The sequence below is a fragment of the Diadema antillarum genome, unplaced genomic scaffold (assembly GCF_040938485.1).
Source record: "Diadema antillarum isolate AM-2024a unplaced genomic scaffold, OU_Dant_1.0 seq00000198_RagTag, whole genome shotgun sequence".
In the NCBI taxonomy this organism is placed as follows: Eukaryota; Metazoa; Echinodermata; class Echinoidea; order Diadematoida; family Diadematidae; genus Diadema; species Diadema antillarum.
In genome coordinates, this window is record NW_027271260.1 from 372173 (window position 1) to 387871 (window position 15699).

At 41.4% G+C, this 15699-nt stretch overlaps 1 protein-coding gene across 1 annotated transcript in view; it reads left to right on the forward strand.

The window, feature by feature from the left end:
* The window catches only part of LOC139728782 (uncharacterized), a 97230-nt gene that overhangs the window by 44579 nt on the left and 36952 nt on the right, over positions 1 to 15699 (forward strand). Inside the window, exons 21-27 of the mRNA XM_071639723.1 lie at positions 511 to 702; positions 2519 to 2719; positions 10251 to 10490; positions 11089 to 11277; positions 11666 to 11872; positions 12268 to 12516; positions 13278 to 13523. Coding sequence (XP_071495824.1) covers positions 511 to 702; positions 2519 to 2719; positions 10251 to 10490; positions 11089 to 11277; positions 11666 to 11872; positions 12268 to 12516; positions 13278 to 13523 — 1524 coding nt within the window. The remainder of the gene's footprint in view (positions 1 to 510; positions 703 to 2518; positions 2720 to 10250; positions 10491 to 11088; positions 11278 to 11665; positions 11873 to 12267; positions 12517 to 13277; positions 13524 to 15699) is intronic.

Genomic DNA, 15699 nt, shown 5'->3' on the forward strand with positions numbered 1-15699 from the left:
AAGCTGACATATCCAAAATAGAGTGATCGTAAAACAACGTGTGACCAATCTTTTAATACGATCACTTTTTTGACTTTGTTTTCGGTTGTCTCGGCCATTCCAAGACCGATTTTCATCAAATAAATTTTGAATTTACCAGAATGGTTTGCTCTATACTATTATATGTGGTTTCTTGGTATTTTGCAAAAAAACAAAAACAAAAAAGGTTTAAAGCCCAATACTATACCATCCCTTTACTGTAGTATGAGGATTGTTTCTTCATTTTCAAAATATCAGAAGAATATTCTTCACTTGTTTTTTTTTTCAAAATGAACGTTCATATTGCATGCAAAGTTGGTATTTATAAACAATAAGAAATCATTAAAAATGCCTATCAGTTATCACTAAAAATAAAATGACGATAACAGAATTCTATAAATTCAATAATTGCCGAATCATCGGGAAAACTTCAGCTCGAAAAAAAAAATGGATTCCAATTTTAACACACAACTTGTTTTTTTTCCCCCACAGCCCTTACTTGTCAAGCACTACCAACGCCACCCCAGGCTATAAAGTCAGGCTGTTCCCAGGATCCACCAGGGGTGGAGATTTTTGGCACCCTATGCTCTTTCTACTGCCCTTATGGCTTCTATGGGGAGGGAGACAGTCACAGGAGGTGTCAGGCCGATGGCACGTGGTCTGGGACCGACTTTGCTTGCAGAAGTATTCATTTTTTGGTCCTTATTTCTGTGTTGTTTGATGATAGTGGGCGTAAACGTAGGCCCTACCTACGCATGAAATCGGTGGTTAGTGATGCTTTTAGAGTAATCAGTGTTGGATCCAGAGGGGGGCGCGCCCATTGCGCCCCCCTCTTTAATTGTTGTTAAAACAAAAGAAATAAAAAGAAAATGAGATGATCTAAACCCGGAAGTAGCACCACAAATATTGTTTGCTCCCCCCCCCCTCCTTTACGGAAACTCTGGATTGACCCTGGTTATCCCCCCCTCCCCCCCCCTCCGCACACAGCGGCACAGCCATTCTAAGATAAACATGCATTGTTGCAATGTAGACCCTGTTATATTACATCATGCAAGCACATAAATGTTTAAACACAGAAAATATATCATGTTGAGACAGAATTTTACACCGAATCAAAAACAGTACTCATAATGTTTGGTTATTATATACAAATGATGCACAGGATAGACTGCGTTAGTGGAGATGTAGCGCACTCGAGGGTATTTACAATTGTGAAACATGCACGAGGCGAAGCCGAGTGCATGTTGCACTACATTGTAAAAACCCGAGAGTGAGCTGCATCTCCACTAACGCCACGAAATAATCCTGTGCATCATTTGTTTTATAAAATGGGTCGAAAACTAACAGCATTTTTCACGTACCTTTGTGGGTCAATACCAATCAGCTACATGTAGCACTCACTCAAGAGTCAAGATGTCCGAAGATGTTCGTCCCAAACATTTACGCGCGTCGCACTCGGACATCCCGCACATATAAGTACTGTACGTACAAGAGTACTAGTATACGTACGCCACATGTTATGCACAAGAAAGGCCGGCCGGCAGCCCGAACTAGAAGTTGTTTACCAGGATGACAGCGCGTATAGTAGCGCGCGACGCACTTGTAACAATGGATTGAGTGCGCACCGCTAGTGTAAACATTGTGACGTCGGGCCATACATGTCAGTGAGAAATTAATGCACGCACACGTGACTCATTTCAGCGCTTCTAATTGGCTACATTCTTGAACCCATTTTATAACATTAGTTAGTGAGTTCTTATTATACACTCGAATTCAAAGTAGGAGATTCAGCCGAGTTCACTCCCGGCTGAAGACAATGTATGTCATGAAATATGTAAAATTACAAGTATGTCGCATCTGGGTAACATTATTCAGAAATTAATGTGTATGTAAGAAGCAGGCCTACTTCAAAGAAATGTTTGTGGAAGATAAGTGGGTATTTTCTATAGAAGTCACTCAAACGGCAAGCCTGACATTGTCTGCTCATTTTATTAGTGTGAACTCAATGAATGACTTTTAAGTTCGGAACCATTTCTTCCTCCCCCCCCCCCCCCACACACACACACATACACCACTTTTTTTAAGATTTTTTTTTTTTTTTTTTTTTTTTGGGGGGGGGGGGGGGGGGGGGGGGGGTTCTGGCCACATCCTTAGCAAATAATGGACCAGGCACTGGTATATGAATGTATCTATAGCGATGTCTGTTGATAGTATGTTTAATACACGGGCTGGAATAGGTACCCTACCATTATGCCCAAAATGCTCTGTCACTATTGTACATAGTTTGACATGTTTTGGACAATTCTGAATTTCATTGTAGATGTAGTGGTAGAAAATGATATTCCATGTGTTTCTTTTCTTTGTCGACACTCAGCGAACACTGAATTGAATAAGTGTGATTTGGTTCATCGGAGTGTATATCCATATCTGTCATGTGATTTTGACATTGAGTAAGGATGATGAGATTGATTTAGCGCCTTCATGTGTCTCAATCACACAGCTACGGCTTGTGAGCCCCTCAAGGCTTCTCAGGGTGTTCTGATCTCTCCTCCAAACTGCATGAACAATCCCACGTTTGGGGAGACCTGCCTTCTGCGATGTGACACGCCAGGCTTCCAGGTCAGGCCCCAGACTCTCACCCATACCGTGTGCCTGGGTTCCGGGCAGTGGTTGCGTAACGTGTCTCTGGCAACTTGCGTTGGTTAGTGATGTTTCTTTTTTTTTTTTTTTAATTGATAGCAAAGTCAGGTTCGATTATAAAAAGCTGTATGTGTATAATCATCAGACAGATATGACTGCAATTACATGTCTGAAGGTATTGCATACGAATGGCTATATTAACCAAATTAAATTTGCTGCCTTGATGAGGTGAGTCATCGATGCTTGCCGTTGTATGTATTTTTCTTGAGATTAAGGAAGCCAAAAAAGTCCCGAGCTCTGGATTTTCGGACCGCCCTATAGGTAAATATCAAGTTTCACTTTATGTTACTTTATTGATACTTTATATTCTTTGCCTCCCTACATCTTTTGATTTTTTTTTTATGAATTTGATATCATATGACGATCCTTTGCGACTTTTTGGATTTGTGTCTACAGCTCAGTTGAACTGAATCATGGCAGCCATCTTGGATTCAGTTGACATCAATTATGATATGACTTATTGAGTTGAATCCATGCATAGCCAAGGGATGTTATAGCAGTCGTTGTCGACAATCATGTATACTTTTTTATAAGGACACTTTCTGCAAGAAATTATTTTGAGAATATACAGTTTTACATGTTATTCATAGCATATTTTCTCTCACCAACCTGTCAGCCGAGTTAGTGTGAGAGACATGTCCTTGCAACAGAGATAAAGCTGCATCCATAGCAGTCCACCCTCGTGATCAATTTCTTCACATTTCTTCACATTCTCCACATAGCATCTAGTGTATCATATATTATTAACTCTTAGTTTCACATTTGATAGCTGAATTCCACTCCGGCCTGAAATTCATGTAGATTGACATGAGGATTCATACTCTAGCTCTTAGCTGTTTAAAAATCTGATAATGCATGTCATGAATGAAATCGAGAATCAGCATGCTCGCCTATTTGGTACTGGTTTTCAAATTTAGAAAACTAAAAGTATTGTAGTTGCCACCCAGCAAAGAGTATATGATTACAACTTTCCCACTGCAACTGATTGACAAATTGCCCTACATCGACGTAAATAAGCACTGAATTGATCAGTGTTTTAGTAGTAGCCATGATAAAAAATCATGGGCGTACATACTTGAGCAGGATTCGAACCTACGACCTCCTGATCACCGGACAGGCGTCATCTCCACTAGACCACCGAGCTTTCGCCCGACAGCAAGTGTTGGTTCTAATCCTTATAGCATGCAGCGGGTACTGCTTTGTTATTCAAATTCATGAAAATTCTTCCGTCGAGATGTTTTCATTGCAACTGATTGACAAATTGCCCTACATCGACGTAAATAAGCACTGGATTGATCCGTGTGATGGCTACTACTAAAACACTGATCAATTCAGTGCTTATTTACGTCGATGTAGGGCAATTTGTCAATCAGTTGCAATGAAAACATCTCGACGGAAGAATTTTCATGAATTTGAACTTTCCCACTGTTCTGAACTTTACCTTCTTTAAGGTAGCAAACTGATTTACGTACTATTCAGGGTGCCAACAATTTGTCCGCGCCGGGTCATCCTCCTAGTTGTAAGTTTTGGTGAAATAACTACTTGTTTCATTTCACATCACGAAAGCCCAGCCATGGAAAGTGAAGCACGGATGGAAGACATGCACTCTGGTGTTCTCAAATCCTACTTTGCTCTTCAGATGTCGAACCTATCTCAGGGCTGTAAACTCGAGGTACTCAAATGTGCCAAATGAGCAACCGTGCCGTAACATGGAAACAGCCTGTAGAAGTGAATCGTGGCGAATGCGAGGAGGGGTATCAGGTGGAGCGCATGCATGTTCCATTTCAATGCCTGTGTACATTGCTGTGGTCAACTCAAATGTCTCCTGGCATTGCGTCACTTGTGGGGTGCCCAAAGTCTCTTCAAGCCTCTTTAACAGTCACATGCTGGATACGCCCAATTCCTTGGAGATCTTTTTTTTTTTGTCGCTCGAATCTGATCAAGGGACACCTTCTGCTCCTGCTAGCCCTGGTCTACCTGGCATTCAACCCGGAGGCCAGCAAGCTAAGAATACGAACAACACTAACAAGAACATGAAGATTCTGGATGTTTATTTCCAAAGTGCAAAGAACAACAGCTTAAACAAGGAGGACGAATAGATAACGTAATCGATCCTTTTGAACCTAATAATTGGGACAGAAACTTGGCCGAATGAAAACATTAACCGTTCTGAAGTATTTCCTCCAACAGACAGTGTTAAAGACAAGGATTGAAACGACGGACATGGCGGATGTTTGATATCCCTCAAGATAGAGTTTGTTTTTGAACAACTACCTTTCAGAAATGAATGGGAATGTAAAGCAGCTTTCATCAAAACTCCCTTCTGGCGAATGGAAAACTCTGATATTCGGGAACCTTGTATCGTCTTCCCTCGCACCTGCAATACCACTACATGAACAAGTTATGCAGTGCGCAATGCAAGCAATGCAGTAAGCTCTGTCCTCTAGTTAGAAGGAGACCTCAATTTTCCAGAAGTCAACTGGGAAACAGCGTCAGCTGAAGGAAATTGCTATTCATTAGCGACAACAAACCGGTTCCTGGACTGCTAGACAAACTTACGGTTTTCAACAGCTGGTCATATTTCCTATAAAACTGAACAGCATTCGAAACATTTTGGTCCAAACAATAATGGTCTTCTCTTGTGGACAGGTTTGCTGCCCTTGTCAGACATTTGTGATTACGATCTCTCATTTAGGTATTCGCCAACATCACGTTTCGGAGACAGAAACCAGTGGAACGCAAAATCTACTTCTGAAATGACGAAGACCTTGTCAGCATGAAACATGAGCGTCTCTCCTTTCAAAAGATATTCACTGAGAAGCCTTCATGGTCAGTTGAAGACATGTAGGTATACGTCAGGGAGTTCCTTACCCAGCTACAACACAAGTATGACCTCTCTGGCGAAGCTCCGCTTTATCTGCTGAGTGAGGCACTTGAGAGATGTGTGGATCCAGGCTTGATGGAAGCGATAAACATCTTGGAGAGGTCATACTTGTGTTGTAGCTGGGTAAGGAACTCCCTGACGTATACCTACATGTCTTCAACTGACCATGAAGGCTTCTCAGTGAATATCTTTTGAAAGGAGAGACGCTCATGTTTCATGCTGACAAGGTCTTCGTCATTTCAGAAGTAGATTTTGCGTTCCACTGGTTTTCTGTCTCCGAAACGGGTTCTAGGAACAGTACCACCCTGGAAAACCACCCTCCGGATAACTACCACCCGGATAATTACCCCCCAGGACAATTCCCCCCTAGGGCAACTACCCCCCGGACAACTACCCTCCAAGGGCAATTACCCTCCAGGGTAATTACCCCCTAGGACAATTACCCCCCGGACAACTACCCTCCTAGGGCAATCACCCCCCAGGGCAATTCCCCCTTAGGAAAACTACCCCCTGGATAACTACCCCTCGGATAACTACCCCTGGATAACTACCCCCTCGGATAACTACCCCCTGGATAACTACCCCCCGGAAAACTACCCCCTGGGTAACTACCCCCCGGAGAACTACCCCCTGGATAACTACCCCCCGGAGAACTACCCCCTGGGTAACTACCCCCCGGAGAACTACCTCCCGGAGAACTACCCCCAGGATAACTACCCCCCGGATAACTACCCCCCCCCCCCGATAATTACCACCAGGATAATTATCCCCATGTTAATTATGAAAAAACAATGAAACAAACCTTATCTGAATTCGAGTTATTTTATTACAACAACGCAAGTTCCCTCGGAAACTGTGCGTGATACGCGGAGTGAACATTCAATGATGCGTTCGCTCATGCAGAGACGCTTTAATAATGCTTGTTCCGCTAACGCATTTTCGAATGCGATCCGCATTTCGTTATAACGGAGCGCATTTCTTTTGTTTTTCTTTGTCAGTGGCGCTCAGAAAAGACTTCGTGATAACGAAAATTTTGTTATAACCGTCTTCGTTATAAGCGAATTTTGTACCATAGACTTTAATGGCGATAATTTTGGGACCAGAAGTTTTGCTTCGTTATAACGAAATTTCGTTATAACCGTGTTCGTTGTAACGGGAGTGCACTGTATCTTTATTTGTGTACTTCGTCTCTGTCTTAATTTGCTTTCTTTGCATTGTTTCATCAATTTTGTAACTATTTTACTGTTATACCGTTAACGCTCATTTCAGAATTGCCCTACTGCATTATTGGGCATAACAACTAGTATATCAAGGATGTGGGAAGAGATTGTCACCTCCTTGGTATGATCACTGCAGAACATTACCTCCCTTGACAATTACTCCTTATCAAAATTAGGCTCCAAACAATCACCCCTCTTACAATAACTCTCCCCCAGAAAATTACGTCTCTCATTGTTATTTTCGAACACGTTAGCTATTTGAATTGGAAAAAAAAAACATTTTTTCATATCGTCTGGTTTTGGTCGAGAACCTAAACTTCATGTTTTAAACATCTTTTGGGTGAGATAATTAGAAACCCCTTACGAAATATTAAAGAGCATGTTATTCCAAGAAGGATTCAATTTTTTGAGAAAAAAAAATACTCTTGAAATGGCCGGGATAAAACAGAGCAGCCCTATAATGCAAAAAGGATTCTGTCAACTGCAACTCTCCCTAGATCTATTCAAAAAGAGGGTGCAGGACAAAAGACTTCGTTAACAACTAGGGGTGTTTTGTATAAAATAAAAAAAAAATACCGTTAAACTCGTAATATTTTACTCTTTCTAATGAGACTATCTTATATTTGAACTGGATTTCCTCTTAAAGTGTCGAGAACATTTACATTGTAATTTGAAAACTAGCACAATTCTACTTGTATGTAAAACAAGCTGTAATTTTACTCTCATGACAGATTAGGGCACCTTTTGATAAAAGTTGCCAGTTATGACATCTTGTTAGTATCTAATGATTTCAATAAAAACCATGGGTTCTGCTTGATTGATAAGCTCGAGTCACTGACTTGTTACCATGGACTGTTTTGATCGACCTACAACGATTGGTAATTGTGTGGAACTGACAGCTTGTCAGGACTGATAACTTTCATAAAACCGTGCCCGGATCCTATCAGAAATTATGGCTTTATATCGAAGAGTCCCTCGCTAATGTTAAGGGAATATGAATTGCAGTGAAATCAACTCTCCTTTTCTTATGTTTATCGTCTATCATGTGTTATAAACGGTAGAAAATAAATGACAAGCCAAAAGAGTGATGACAGTGTAAGACAAAGGTGCATCCTCTGATATGGTGTTATGAACTTATGGAAAATATACGACGGGTGGTAACTTTCGGGGGGCGGGGAGGGAGGGTTGTCCAGTAGGTAAGTATCAGGAGGGGGGCGGAGGGGGGGGGTTCGGGGTATTGTTAATGGGGGGGGGGTGGTAGTTATCCGGGTGGTAGTTATCCTGGGGGTAGTTATCCGGGGGGTACTTATCCGGGGGTAGTTATCCGGGGGGTAGTTCTCCGGGGGGTAGTTACCCAGGGGGTAGTTCTCCGGGGGGTATTTATCTAGGGGGTAGTTATCCGGGGGGTAGTTATCCAGGGGGTAGTTATCCGGGTGGTAGTTATCTGGGGGGTAGTTATCCGGGGGGTAGTCATCCAGGGGGTAGTTACCCAGGGGGTAGTTATCCGGGGGGTAGATGTCCTAGGGGTAATTGCCCTTGGGGGTAGTTGCCCTAGGAGGGTAGATGACCGGGTGGTAGTTTTCCTAGGGGGTAATGGCCCTGGAGGGTGATTGCCCTAGGAGGGTAGTTGTCCGGGGGGTAGTTGCCCTAAGGGGGAATAGACCTGGGGGGGTAATTATCCTGGTGGTAGTTATCCGGAGGGTAGTTGCCCAGGGGGTAAGTGCCCGGATACGTCGCCGGAGCCAAGACAAGCCGGGCATCAGAAGACTTCTTCAAGTACCAGCATTGAAGTAAAAGACCAGATCAGCCTAAAAACGTGCCTGCACTGACGATCTCACCAACATCAATTGCTCTAACTCAACATTGAAGTCAAAACGCTTTTGGAGGTTTAATTCTTCAACAGCCGGCTCTGCAATGTTACTCTTCTAAAGAAGCCCCCCCCCCCCCCCACCCCCCCAAGTCTGCAAACGGGATCACCTACTCAAAGAGCCTTTCGACAGTAAACATTCTTAACCAAGAGTTTTCGTCTGTCTTCACAAGTTACGACAAGAATAGCATAAAAGACAACGGAAATCCTCAGCCAACAATGAGTTAGATCTCTCTTGAGCCTTATGGGGTCTACAAGTTTCCTACTCTCAGATCTGTACTTTCACAAGGCAACATGTCCAAACTTGATACGTGAAAAGAGCTGACCCTAGAGCTTACACCTTAGGCTACTCTATCAGACCTTACCTTAGTTCCAAGAAGTCATTATTGATGACCGATCTGTAGCAAGTATATTCATCTATCTTTTAAAGGGGTGAGAAAAATCAGGCAACTAAACAGGCTCATTCTTTAACAGCGAGTGCATGCAATGATCTTGAGCATATCATCTGCAGCGCCATCATGAACCATTCCGAAAGCAACAACATCATGCCAAGGCTCAACATAGGTTCAAATGCGTCGTTCATGCGAGTCACAGTTAATCCTTGCAATCTAAGATCTTGCCAAGGGAACAGGTGAGAAAGAGCAGCATGAAATCATCCTACATGATTTCGATATGCAAGGTTTTAAGTGTCCCACGATTAATTTACAAGGTGTGTTTACCAGGATGCGCGGTACGACTGTTGCAGACGACCGCATGTTTTACTGGTATCGGGAAATGAATGATGTTCAAGATAGCTATGGGCACAGCAGTACCTTGATGCTAGACTGGACTCGTCATAGCAACGCCACAACCAAGAAAGCCAGCTCTGCGAGTGTGTTTCTCCAGCGAGACATCCACCCATGCCTTAGGCAGACTAAAAAACTGTGTTACATGACTTTAGTGCTCCGTAACATAGAGTACGCCTGCGTGGTGCGGGACCATTGTACCGAGGACTCGAGGAGAACATCCGCAGGCTAGAAATGGTCCAAAGCCGCTACGTCAAGTTCGTTAGTCGAGAATTCCGTCGCAAAAACAGTGTAACAGCAATGCTGAGCAAAAGGCAACGACATTTTTTTTTTTCAAGAACGCAGGGCACAATGCAAGATGATGACGATATACTGTATCATCAACCAGAGTATGAGCATACTCCAGACATTCCTGATCCCAATAGTAACATCACTCCGAGGACACACTGAACAACTCCAAATGCCGTTTGCACGTTCTCTTGTCTTTCAGAGATCCTTCTTCCCAGATACTATTGGGTTAACACCCTGTCAGAAGAAGTAGTTACAACAACCTCTGCAAATCTCTTCAAGCGGGAGGTACGGTGCATCCTCCTTCGTTGATAAAGGAGCATTGGTTCTCGACGCGCATATATTATGTGAAAATGTTTAATGCAATATACATTGCAGTTTCCAAAAGATAATGACGAAGAAGAAGAAGAAGAAGATCCCACATTTTTCCTTCAGTCTCTTCCTCTCCCACTTTTTCTCACTCTCTACTTTCAATTTTTGAATTTCAGATATTGAGCCACCAGCTTTCACGGCATGCCCTGCTGACTTTATTGTGTACGTCGGCCGATCGGAACTCATGGGGAATGTCACGTGGCTCGTCGCCGCCGCCGACAACAGTCCTGATGCTGTCATCGTCGATTGTGATGTGGAACAGGGTTTGAAAGCCGAGGGAGACTATGACGTGACATGCGTGGCGACAGATGCCGCCCAAAACACACAGACATGCTCCTTCCAAGTTACTGTCCGAGGTAAGCTTACGTGAAATGCCCCCAACCCACCGCTGAAGAGCGGGAAGTTGCGTTGTATGTCACTGTTCAAATGACATGTATTTGTTTAACTACATTCGTAATCGATATAAATCAATTCAATGCGCTTTTATATCCATACAACAACAAGGTGATACAATACGAATCATTACTAAATCATCAACTGTTAATAGTAAGCATGTTAATAATTGGTCAGTATACTAAATTAAAGGCGGGCATCTCAAATACTTTTTATTTATATTTATAGTGTGTGACCTTGTCTTAATTGTACTTCATACTTCGTACTTCCCATATTAGTTGGAAAATATGTCATTTATTGCTGCTATATCGACAATACCTGTGATTTCCATCATGCAAAGGCCGATGTTCATAGTGTGTGTACATGTATGTGTCTGCGAGTGAGCCCGTGTACATTTTTGGTTCATATTTCAAAGATGTTTTTAAATTGCACCTGTCCCATTATGTCATGTCTTTTTAAAAAGTGTTGTTTTTGTTTTGTTTTGTTTTTTGCAATGTTGGTGTATGGAGTGTAGAGAGTATTCTTTTTTTCTTTTTGTTTTCTCCGATCTCCATCTAATAGTGAGGCGGTGCCAGCCATTATCACCACCAGTCTTTGGAAACCTGATTGGATCATGTGACAATACCTGGGGAAGTGAGTGTGAGGTGGGGTGTTCTGTAGGATACACTCTTGTCGGACCACGTAACACAAGCTGTGAATTCACTGGACAGAGCATGCACTGGAAGAGAGATGACATACCATTCTGTGACAGTGAGTTGATAGATAAGTTCCCCTCTTTCCTTTGTTTGATACCCTTTAAATGGAAGGCATTACTAGACTGTCGTTGGACATACAAACACGACCTACATGTAATTTTGTGAAACTATCAGGTTCAGACCAGTTTTAATGACATATCTTTAGAGGGACTAACGTGTCTAGTTTATATTTTCACTCTATGAGCTCAAAGAAACTGAAAAGTTTTCTGTTATTAAATGTTATCATGCTTTATTTCTATATTTTCGATATAATGCGTGATCAAGAGAGGTTTCTACCTCGTATAAAAAAAAGAGAGAAGGCTGTATCTAATCTGTAGTTGATTGATTTCATAATGTGTACTGACTGGTAATTTTGATGCTTTCTCCCAACTTCCCCTACTCAGTTGTTGGATGCGACCCCCTGAACTTGCCCGTTGGGACAAATGTCAATCCTGCCTATTGCACAAATCAGGACAAGATCTACTATGGCACACAGTGCACGTTCTTTTGTCGAGATGGATTGACCTTAGAGGGCACAGTGAGAGACGTGCGATGTGGAACGGATGGCGAGTGGGACACTGATATTGGCAATCTGCAGATTACTTGCAAAGGTGAGCAAACTCATGTACCTTCTTAAAGCATTTAATGAATGTATTTACTTTATATATTTTACGTACATATCCCTATGTAAATACACTTGTACGTTCAAATTAGTGCTGGGTTAAAAAACGCGTTTAATTGGTTTGTCTTTTTGAGGAGTACTATAGACTTCAGATAGCTGTCTTCAGATCAAAAACCTGGAGTTTTGCGCAAGACATTTACGTAATGGACAGAACATGGTGGAATTGTCCACAATATTGTTGAGCTTACATGCTTATAATATTTGTTTCGGTTTAAAAAAAACAAACCCACAGAAACACCTGTTAAAAGAGTTACTGAAGTTCCTATAGAAAATAAGAGAAAGGCAAATACCATTATTTTCATGCATTCTTATACATACATGTAGATAAAGTGGCCCCAACTCTGACCTCATGTCCGGGACCAAAATCTGTCACGCAGACAGAAGGCTGGGGAGTGGAGGTGACCTTTAACCTTCCCACTGCACAGGACAACCTGGATGATGAGCTCACAGTGGTCACTAGTCCAGCTGACCTCACCTCTCCCTACAACTTCACTCAAGACACCACAGCAAGCTTCACATTCTCTGACTCTGCAGGGAACAATGTTACCTGTTCCTTCCCCATCTACATTCGAGGTATGAACAGCGCTGTTTTAGCCAAACCGTAATCAGAAGAGAATTATTCATATCAAGCAAGATCAAGTTAGCTCCGATAAAATAAAATCATACAGAAATGTTGGTAGAAGTTTATTTGAATGGGACATAAGATGAAAAACAACTCTAAATTGTCAGGCATTCACAAAAAGTCGCAGCACCTCACATGTAAACTAGCATTTGCAGTCATATTATCACCAAACAACACTTCCGTTGATGAAAATGCTGACGAAGTTTGTACTTTGTTTTTTGACCAATGGCATAGTACAAAGTAAGGACACCTCCTCTTTACGTGAATGTCATTACTGCTTTAAGCCGCCTCAGCTTTGCAATGATTTGTTGCAAAAGTGCAATCCACCCTCTTTACTCATTTCAGCAGGAAAACTTAGTGCGCTTGTCTTTACTTCGAAGGAAAATTTGTTTGACAGTCAAATAACCAATTTGTAATTCGCTCATCTAAGTTGGATCTAGATCAATGTTGAGACAAAACGTACACAATTGAATAATGCAATTAAGAATGAGCTGCTTTTCGATTCTATGATAATGATTTCTTTTTAAAATTATAATGCGTGTAGAGATTGGTTAAAACACTACATGGCAAAGGATACTCTGTTTACTACCCATAACAGAGTTGAGTGAAATATTTCAGCCCGAAAGGACAATCATATGGCATACTTTTTAGGAATCAAAATAAAAGTATATATCGTTCATAACATAATTATTTCTTTTCTGTTACCTCACAGATGAGATCCCACCTGTAGTAGAATTCTGTCCCCCTGACATCTCACGTAATACCAGTGATACCCTAACAGAAGTGACATGGCCCCCTCCCGTCTTTGTAGAGGTAACAGGGGACGACCTCCTCATCACCAGTAACTATGACAACAACACGGCTCTACTTCCGTGGGGTCGACATGTGGTGTTCTACCAGGCCACAAACACAGACAACGGCGAGACCGTGAGCTGTGAATTCTCCATCGAAATCATGCGTAATTAAATTTCCTACATATTTCTTTTTTTTCAGTGGATTCATTCATATGAAAAGTGGAAGAACGTAGCTAGTCTTTAGCTCACCTGACTCTTTGGCTCAGGTGACCTATTGCGAACATTCGTCGTCTGTTGTCGTCGGGTATTCGTTGTGCGTAGTGTATCCTCCATACGGCGTTTACATGTTCAATTCTTAATTTCCAAAAACTCCATGACAGATTTTCACCAAACTTGGCAGATAGCATCCAAAAGGTAAACTCACTGTGTTCAATTGGCACCTGTGTGTCCCCATGATTCCTGTTGGATCCTCCACCCGTGATTTAGGATTCTTTAAAGTATTTTTCTCTAGAAGTACACTAATAATTGTAATTATTAAATTTCTTCACGTTAGATGTGGGGATATGCTCCTTATGGAGGACTATGGGGGGAGGGCAATGGGACTTTCAAATTTTGCATTTTCATCTTCTTGTGAATGTATGGCCAAATTTTCATCAAGCTTAGCAGGCATTATCAATTGAGTGATGTGATTTCGACAGATGGGCACCAAACTCCACTTGTGTATCCTTAATTACTTAGGGGTACAATGCCCCCGAAAGATGGGGGTGGGGAGAGAAGGAAGCTTTACAATCTCCTTCTCAGGGGCCTAAAATGATAGGCTAAGTTAGTGCACCAAATTGAGTTGATCTGTGACTGTAGAGTTTCAAGTTTGCTCATGGCAGATATAAAAAAGATGGCCTTGTGAGGGTGGGAGCACAAATGGGACCCTGCTTTCACCATTTGAGCTTCCACTTGAAAACCCAATGTCAGATTTGTCCCAAACATATCAGGTGTTATCGCTGTTTTGAATAAATATTTATCTATACAAATGGGAACAATTCCCCATTTAAGGGCTCCCAGGACACAAAACCACCATATGAAAAAAAAAGTCTTAAAGATCTTCTTCTCCAGTCTTCTTCTTAAGGTTATAAGCCATATAAGCTATTTTGTTGGTAAGTGTGTGACTGCAGTTTCAAGTTTGTTCATGGCAGAACTATTGGTGAGTTTAGGGGGGTGGACCAAATTAGGCCCCAACTATTTTTTTTAAACATTTTCATCTCCTTCTTGACAACGAATATTTAGATTTTCACCTAGTCTTGCAGATGCTCTTTGCCACAGTGACAAACTATTATTATGTTTGTGCAGGTGAGCACCATTCCGTCTTGGCGGCACCCTTCTTTGCACAATTTTCCTTACCCTGGGATCCAAATGTTTACGTTTCCATTTGTTCATAGAAACACATGGTCAACACATGGTCACCATAAGGCAAGCATTTTCGACAAGGGATCCATGCCTCCATCTCCTTAGAACCCCAGAGGATCCCACATCCCAGAACCCCCAAATCTGCAAAAATAGAAATAAAAAAAGAATTAAAAGTGAAAACAAACAATCAAACTAACAAACAAGCAAACAACTTCCATAAAATCAGATAAGCCCTATAAATAACAATCACAGTGAATAATAAAAAACAAATCTATCAACAGTATTTATGGTTAATTTACTTTGAGCAGTCATTCGAAGAAAAAAAAATGTTTGTTGGGTTATGAATTTCAAAAGCGGAAATTAGATAAGAATGCACTCAATATCTTATCAATAATAGATGTTCTCTGTAGTTCATGCAAATAATATAGATAATGATTGGAATTTCTGAATCGTCATAGAACGGTAAGTCACATGTCTATGTATGGGCCTATAAGATTAAAGATAATTTTGTGTTTATATCAAAATTGGCAGATCGTCGTTAATCTGAGAAAGGTGGACGTGTTGGATTGTATTTTTAACAATTGTGAACTTTAAGCTTGATTGGGATGCAACATGGTTTTAGGAAAAGGCAGTCCATATCTCGTGCCTTAATAAATCTTATGCAAAATGAACTTTTGACTTAAATAGAAAATAAAGAAAGATTAAATCGGTATATGTTTACGTTTGGATGAAAGTTTTCACTCTTGACCAAGATATTTCACATATCTCACTTTTTTTTGTGAGATAGTGCAAAACCTCTTATGAAATATGAAAGAGCATGTAATTCCATGAGGAATTCAACGTTTATTTGATGAAAACTGGTCTTGAAATGGCTGAGATATCCAAAACAGAGCGATTCCAATAAAGTATGGGACCATGCCTTTTATTACGATCGCTTTG